The sequence below is a fragment of the Solanum tuberosum genome, unplaced genomic scaffold, assembly GCF_000226075.1.
Source record: "Solanum tuberosum cultivar DM 1-3 516 R44 unplaced genomic scaffold, SolTub_3.0 scf00073, whole genome shotgun sequence".
Lineage (NCBI taxonomy): Eukaryota > Viridiplantae > Streptophyta > Magnoliopsida > Solanales > Solanaceae > Solanum > Solanum tuberosum.
Genome location: NW_006239002.1, coordinates 543,076 through 551,574, shown reverse-complemented (window position 1 = coordinate 551,574; position 8,499 = coordinate 543,076). Strand labels below are relative to the sequence as shown.

The 8,499-nt window shown below is 35.3% G+C and overlaps 2 protein-coding genes across 5 annotated transcripts; both read left to right on the top strand.

The window, feature by feature from the left end:
* The first annotated feature begins 1,123 nt into the window (after positions 1 to 1,123).
* On the top strand, positions 1,124 to 2,948 carry LOC102599039 (uncharacterized). Its single transcript, XM_006346287.2, has one exon. It carries the CDS (start codon positions 1,230 to 1,232, stop codon positions 2,838 to 2,840), a length of 1,611 nt encoding a protein of 536 aa, XP_006346349.1. The 5' UTR covers positions 1,124 to 1,229; the 3' UTR covers positions 2,841 to 2,948.
* Positions 2,949 to 3,943: 995 nt separating this feature from the next.
* Positions 3,944 to 7,687, top strand: LOC102598144 (uncharacterized). Of its 4 annotated transcripts, none has more exons than XR_367210.2 (4): positions 3,944 to 4,230; positions 4,705 to 4,865; positions 5,101 to 5,168; positions 7,436 to 7,636. XR_367210.2 is itself a non-coding variant. In XM_006346285.2 (4 exons), the coding sequence occupies exons 1-3, from the start codon at positions 4,082 to 4,084 to the stop codon at positions 5,121 to 5,123; spliced, it is 291 nt and encodes a 96-aa protein (XP_006346347.1). In that variant the 5' UTR covers positions 3,944 to 4,081; the 3' UTR covers positions 5,124 to 5,168; positions 7,436 to 7,687. The 4 variants fall into 4 exon arrangements, 3 of the variants coding, with proteins under 3 accessions (XP_006346347.1, XP_006346346.1, XP_006346348.1); XM_006346285.2 differs by having other exon boundaries at positions 4,705 to 4,823; positions 7,436 to 7,687; XM_006346284.2 differs by lacking the exon at positions 5,101 to 5,168 and having other exon boundaries at positions 7,436 to 7,647.
* The last annotated feature ends 812 nt before the right edge of the window (positions 7,688 to 8,499 follow it).

Genomic DNA, 8,499 nt, shown 5'->3' with positions numbered 1-8,499 from the left:
TAGGCGGCGGATTCAAAATTTCCATTATAAGAATTTGAAAAATAAAAATACAGTGATTGAGATCTGACCTAATTGGAATCTTAACGTGAAATTTGAACTCCCAAATAATCGAAACAATCTATATTTTTGTATTTAGGGGTTCAAGATCACTACTACAAAAACAGTTTTTAGTAGCAATAAATATACACATTAATATAAATAGTGATAAAACTTTTACCGGCATTGTTGATTGACATTAGATTCAATGTCGCTATAAGCTTTAGGGACTTTTATAAAGAGTGTTAATCACCACTAAAAATATACTCCCTCCGTTTCACAAAGAATGACCTCCTTTCCTTTTTAGTCAGTTTCAAAAAGAATGACCTCTTTCCTTTTTTGGTAACAATTTACTTTTTGCTTTCCACGTGGCATGTTTAAGACCACAAGATTAAGGACAATTTTGTACATTTGACTTAACTTTAATTTAGGACCACAAGATTCAAAAGTCTTTTTTATTTACTTAAACTCCGTGCCAAGTCAAACCAGGTCATTCTTTGTGAAACGGAGGGAGTATATATTTAGCGGCAATTAAACTATATTATTGTTAATTAATTGTCGCTAAAGATTAATTTTGATCTACATATGTACATAAAAAAAACTTATATATATATATTTTGTAAAATAAATTTAGATGAACACTCTTCTGCCCCTGGACCCTTGTGAACTCCCCAATTCATGATAATGACTTATAAACCATTATCTTCTCATACAATATTGAAAACATCTACTTATTAAATTTATGTTGCCCTCGTCGAAACCCATGTCTCCGTTTTGTCATTGAAACATGAAAGGTTGCTAACTCTCCACACACTCTTTCTAAATTCTCATAGAAATTTGGCATATTTGCATGCATGACTCCGACGTCCCTTCTATTTACACCACATAAGTCTCTATCCTAATTAACTAATAGTACCCTAAGAAAAAACAATATTTGTATGTTTCCCCAATAATTCTTCTCTCCAAATACAAATCAAAATAGAAAAATATTTACCAGAAAAAATCTTTTAAACATATATGGAACATTTAATGCAATAAATTATAACCACTAATTCTTTCGAACAAAATTACCTCCATGTTGGCCACTCTCTCTTCACTCGTTCACTTTATAAATTCTCACTTAGCTCCCACACAAGTATAACCTTAAAACTTTCAAAAGCAAAATTAAGACACAACAAAATCAAACACAAATCATGGATGTTTGGTCTTGGATATGTGAACTTCTTGACTCAGAAAAATGGAGTATCGAGAATGATGATTCCTTTCTCATTTATAATCTTGCTACTTCCATAACCAATTCCAGTCAGTCAATTCAATTCAAAGCTGAGAAAAAACTTGACCCTAATAACACAGAGACAAATTCTTCATTGGTTTTCTCTATATGTTTGTTGGGGTTTCATGACACCTCTCAAGAAGAGGTGACCATCTGGGTTTCTGACACGTGTCCTCTTTCATCGGACAAGCCATTCTTGCCACTTGTTCTACAACTTCTTCAAGAAATCATTTCACGTTCACCCACGGCGCATGATAGCGCATGCCCACGTTCCCACCTCCAGAAGCTCCAACCCGACCCGGTTTCATGGATCCTCGATTCCCACTCACCGGAATCATTCTCAAGCTTCTTCAATCTCATCTTCCTCACGCGACTTTTCTGGATGTTTGCATTCGACGCACCGGCGGCGGTGGGGTCTCTTTATTTCCACTCGCTGCTAGCTCCTAACCTTGAAGCCTTCTCGTGCAAGCACGCGCCTGTCCTGCGAACCTTCTTTATAACAGTAGGGACTGACGTGGAACTTTGTTTCATGCGCACGTTTGGGTACATGTTAGCAAAATGGTTGATTTTAAGAGAAGTTGGCGGCGTAGGATTAAAGTCGTTAACGCCGTTAGCATCTCATTACTTAGGATTTTCATACGCCACGGAGGCTCACGGGTTATGGATGTTAAAAGGATACGCGCCTGTAAAGGCAATGAAACCCACGCGCATGAATTTTGACAAATTTCAATTTCCTGTTATTGAAGCGAAAGAAATTGCACTAAAATATACACTGGCCCATCAACAGCTTGAGGCTGTGATACAGTTTGAATATACAGTTGGATTCTATGATGGGTTTATCCAAGTTAGGGCCCGTTTGGATAACATACGTCTTGGTGTGGCAAGATTGGGGTTTAACAAAAATGATGATGAAGAAGATTCTTATTTGCAAGAGAAGCATTTTCCATCTAGGATTCGAGTTTGGGTTGGGCCAGAAATTGGTGCTAATTATGTTGGCGGGTTAAGTTTGGGCCGGTCCACTAACAACGTCGAACGCGAATTCGAAATGCAAAGAGTCTTAAAGGGCAATTTCGGAAACTCAAAACAACCAGAAGTGAAGACAAGGGCAAAGATGGCAACAAAATCAAAGATGAAAAATTGGAGGTGGGACCAAGAAGCGGAAGGGAATGCAGCTGTATACGAAGCGATATTATATGACCACGTGTCAGGGTGTGAGATCGCCACGTGGAAGCCGGTTAACGGGGATGATAAGAATAATCAACTTATGAACAATTTTAGAGGAAGATATTTTGGAGGGAATAGGGCATTTAGTAAGAAGGGTGGTTTGGTATTTGCTGGGGAGGAATGTGGTGAAGAAGTAGGATGGAGATTGAGCAAAGAAATGGAAGGAAGTGTGTTGAAATGGAGAGTAGGGGGTCAAGTATGGCTAAGTTATTGGCCAAATAATGTAAAAAGTTCATATTACGAGACTAGGCTTGTGGAATGGTGTGATGAGGTAGATTTGCCTTTGATTCCTGGGAAAATATTTTAGGAATTAATAGTAATATATAAGTGACTTATAAGTACCTACTTCATGTAATACTAATATATTGTGTAAGCTTGTGTATGTTATGTATGTATATTTATGGGAATAGTAATATATATAAGTGACTTATAACTACCTATTTCATCTAATACTAATATGTTGTGTAAGCTTGTGTATATTATGTATGTTTATGGGAAATAAAGCTATCATATTTTGATGAAGTGTGTGCAAACTTCTATTTTTATTTTTGGATATATGTTTATGGAAAATAACCCTTGTCGAATTAATAGTCACAGTATGAATGTCAATTCAACCAAAATATGTCCACAAAAATTCAATAATAATATAAAGCTTATTTTGGGTGGACAACTTAAGGCCGGGACAAAGAATATAGATCGAGAAGATCAATTCGATAAGAATTGTTAATCTAACAGTAAGAATTTGGACAAGTTACATATTTGGCAGGTCAATAAAAAATAATTACAATCGTTAGTTAAATATATATAAAAAATATATCATTTTGTAATATATATATATTAATCTATATTTACTGATTATTATTTTTATGGATGACTATTGCCTATTTATTTTAATTTTTAAGAAAATCCCTAAATTCTCTTCTTAAAAAATTGCTATAAAATAAGTTAGAAGTTACATTTTTCTTGCATATGGCTATACAATGTTCTCCTTTTCTTTTATAGGTGTTATCAGTTATGTTTACAGTTTCAAATATTTTTCCTTAAATACCGGAACTAAAGCTTGAGCCAAAGCTGATTGGTTTTGGCCATTAGAGTGTGACATTTGTACATTTTGTGATTTTGCCTAAAGCTTCAGCTAGAGTTGGTTGATTTTGATTATTAGAGCGTGATATTGGTACATTTTCGATCTCTAATAGAATAAAATTTTGAATTCATGTTTTTTATCATTATTGCATCGTTTTCAAAGGTGCGTTCGAGACGAGTTTCGAAGTGAGACAGACGTTAGGCGTACCAAAAATACTCCAAGACAAAAATTAAAAATGTAGATTTAAAATCCAAACGTACCAAACGAGACTTTAGTTTGGAAAACAAATATTCACCATATGGGGGACTAGTTATGTAATTAATCGTACTCCCTGGTTTCATTTGGGCGAGTACACGTTCATTTTCCTGGTCAAGCGCAGCAACATAGTATAACCCTAAACCCTAATCTAAACCCACAAAGACCAATTTGCTGTGTTTGGAAGAAACCCACAGAATTCAGCAGCTATGGCTTGGCGTGGTTCCGTCACCAGATCACTCACTTCCGTCGCTAGAGCTTCCACTTCCCGTTCATCTCCGACCGTTAACCGCGTTCGCACTCCTCCGATCTCCGCCCCTCGTTCCAACACGCGCCGCTTCTCATTTACCAGTCCCAGGTCTTCTATTTAACTTTTTTCAAACTTATTGCGTATTGGAACGGAATGTATATCAATAGAGAGGACTAAATGTATAAAATTTAACTAGCGGACTCCAACTAGTTTGGGATTTGGGATTGAGGTGTATTGATTGTTGTTATTGAATGGTGAGATAAAACTAAAATTAGATGGGCGAATTATAGTAGAATGAACGTGGAAGATTTGTACTGATCCACTACAGCTAGTTTGTGATTGAGGCATATCAATTATTGTTATTAAATGTGAAGTTAAACTAGAATTAGATAGGTGAAATATAGCAGAATGGATGTGGGAGATTCACACTGACCACTGCAGCTAGTTTGTGATTGACGTGTTTTTTTTTGTTAAGAATCCCATCAATATGAGTATTACTTTTCCTAATCAAAAAATGAATTTCTATCAATATTGTATTTCACATTTGTTTCCTCACAAGTTTTTATTATTATATCTGGTTAGGACCTTGGGAGCTTTGGGGTGTACTCAGTCATTTTTGCCGCTGCATAATGTGGTGGCTGGAACTCGATTGACTTCTCACTTGACAGTTAACGTGCGGGCTTGCTGCGAGCTGTATCATGGTACCTTCCAACGTTCTTGTCAGGATCGCTAGTAGTTTCTTTGTGAGTCTTGTTCCGTTTTAGGATAGATGAATAAGATGATTTTGTTCGGAAAGAAGTTTTAGACTTTGTTTACATGATTGTGTCTTCTGCATCTGGAATTGCTCTTTTCAGCATGCTCTTTGTGCATAGTGAGAATGTTGTTTGCTTTTTCATTGGTGAACTTGAGGGGTGTTCTAGTTAAATATTGCTTTTGTTTGTTGATATTGGTTGATAAAAAGGACTTGGGGATTTATAGGGAGGAATGGAAAAGATGGGTGATGTCAGCAGCACTTCCAAACCTCCAGTGGGACATTTTGCAGCATTGTAGGTTTCTTATATTCCACCTTCTTTTTTTATGGTATTTGATTGATAATATAATACATCTTAAGTTAGCAATTCTGCATTGTTGATGAAAATAAATGTGCATCAAGTGGGAGAAATCATAGGTCTTCAGAGTTTGAGAGGCGTTATATGAAATAGATAGTCATTTGATCCGTGGGAGCTATTCATATGTCCATTCGCCTTGCAGTTCTCTTTGTTTTACTCTTCTTTCTTATGCTAAACCTTCTCATACCTGTTTTCTGCATAGTAAAATTTGATCTGTATGATCAAAACTGTTTTGTCAATTTAAGCGTAGCATAATCATTGGTGTTTAAGGAACTAATAGGCTCGAGCCAATTTTTGTCTTTCTGCTCTTTTCTAGTTTTACTACACCGGTGTAAATTGAAAGTTATTTCCCAAATATTCCTATTCATTTTGTAGTATTGGAATAACAAAAATTACCTCATAGTTTAAGACAGTTTCTTCTTATTGGTGTAAATTGAAAGTTATTTCCCAAATATTCCTATTCATTTTGTAGTATGGAATAACAAAAATTACCTCATAGTTTAAGACAGTTTCTTCTTATTACAAACTGTAGATCTGTAAGTAGTTCAGTCAAAGTGTATGATGCTGTAGTATTGTTCAAGAGGTGATCTGTGAATGGGAGACTTCAGTTCAAATGTTTTCCATGGACCAGTGACATAGCATAGTGGAGTTATCAAGAGTTAACCTAATTGGTAATCAATTGGCATAGCAATCAGAGAGACATCACGGAAGTAATCTAAAGGGAATTAAGATTCAAAACAACACTCAAATATGTTGGGAGGGACAGGAATTCACTGCTGGGGGTGACTACTCTCTTATGACAAGTTGGAAGATGATCTTTATCTTGTAATGGATTTCCTATCTTTGAGAAGTTCCTTTAGTGCCCACTCGCGGATGGTTGGATTCAAATTCAATCAGATAAGATGCAACATAGGAGGATTGGATGCAACTATATGGTCTAGCCATTTATTTGTTACTGACAAGCAAGTAAAATAAGCCATATGTTAAGCCAATAAAATGTAACTAAAACATTTAGGTGAGGGAGATGCCCCCGGGTGTGGGATGGTTCACAATAGGCAGTGGTGGTTTGAAAAAAAGCAGATGGTCAAGACTGTTGTATTTTACTAGCAATCTTTAATAGAGACCTTGTAAGAGTTTTACAGCACCAAATAGTACGATTTGGAAATTCAAGATGTTTCTTGCTTATTGCTATCAAGCACCTATATACAACAGGAGGCACCAATGTACCAAAAATGGTGAAAAGTCCCTCATTCCCAGTTGATCCTGTTGTGGTGAAAAGTGTGTACATAGAGGTGAAGATGAAGCTTTGTTGGCCTACCTAATCCCATCCTGTGGAATTATCTTAGTTGGGTTCAAGAGGGATTGTAAGGTCAGACAAAACATATTTAATCAGTCAGCATCCTAGTTCTCTTCTTGAAATTAAGTGTGCAGACTAGGGATGCCCCTAAAACTTGTAAACTTGGAATTGGAGGTTGTTGCCCCTAATACAAAGACACACTTACATTACTTCAATGAACCTGAATAGAACAAGTTATAATTTAGAAGCAAAAACCAAAGAACACAGGAGTTCATTAGACTTTATAATATTTATAGAAATAATAACTCGATGAGAGAAAAACAGAAATAACAAAACACTAGTTGGGGGAAACTGGAGAAGGAAAGAATTAGTGGACCTAAATTAAAATTTTAGGACCTAAGAAAGTTTCTTCGTTCTTTTGTTTTTAGATAAGTGGAAAGTCTATATTGTACAAAACCTAAACTAGCAGACCTCCATGTAATTCTGAACATCATCATCTATTGAGGCTGGCAGTCCACATTTTCCCATCATTTGTGGACTGCAGACCAAAATCAATCATCTTTTCTCTTTTTAGCTTTCTCCTTCAGGTCATTTGCCTGGTAGAAATTTAGTTTAAATTAGTGCTAAAATCACTCAAATCCACTCAGAGTTGCTGTAATATAATGTACTACTTCTGATCCAGATGCATAGTTACCTCGCTTTATAGGTTTGAGTGCTATGTGGTGTGCTTCCTTCAACAAGATTTCTTTGTCAAAGAGTACCAGCACGTTTCCATGTGTTTTTGATGGTGGACCTAAATTGCACGAGTTGCCTTTGAAACCTGGCAGTCTGGCACTACTAAAATTGCTTTAATAGTTCTATAACTTGCATTGACTAATACAGATACCACATGATTTGTATCTAATAGGTACTTGAACACAATTAATGGAGCAGCGCAAAGTTGCTTGAGGTTTATGGTAGTCTTGGCAGGTTGATGCATCTCCGACAATCTGTTTTGGATGCAGAAAATAATAACTGTAATCTTTGTTTTTTCACATTCTAAAGATAAACTAGAAAATCTGTTTCCGACAGTATCATAGAGATTAAATTTATTTCAGTTAAGTGTTCATTTATGCTTGGCCTGTCTTATGTATGCCATTTAAGATGCTTCTTAGACTTACTTTCTTTCGCAATCTAGTATGATGTTAGAATGGAATTTTACCAGTATGGTTGATAAAATTGAACCGGGGTTATGCTTCCTATTGTGAACATACTTGAGGGGCAATCGTGCCTGACTGTGGCCATTTTTAATTCTCAGTGTAACGATACACTACAGTTTTGCCAAAATGTTCTGAGCTGTAAGTAGTATTAACTAGTATGTGTAAAAAGTGGTAACCTGTAAAATGAAAGCGATAGTCTGTAATTCTGGATACTTTATTATGATTAATTATGAACTGTTTTTAGCTTGGTGAAAGTTATTAACTGAACAATGTTGGTAGTACTCTATCTTGCTAGTTCAATCCCAACATTCCTATTCCTGAAACTACTTAAAGTACGTAAAACTTAATAAAGAATAAATACCAATAAAAATGTGGTAAGATGATTGGAATCCATCCCTCCCTATCTTTTAATCAAAGTTCTTATTGTGGAGCGAAAAAAATGTGCGTCTTACCCATCTGCCTATTTTGAAAGGATTTAGATACGATCAAATTGAAAAAATACAATACATCAATTATTATATCTTTATAAATAAATATTCCTTTCGTTCATTTTAACTTATCCACAATGGATTTTGCACTTCTGTTATAATGAAGTGTATACTTGATCATATCACTCATATTAATTGAGATATAATTTTAAGTCTTAAAAAATAATTTAAAGAACGAGTAAATTAACATGAAAAAATATACATAAAAAAGAAAAAATATGTTTGCTATACTGAACAGTAAAAGTGGATAACACATAAATATTTGCAAGTTGCACCATAAATAA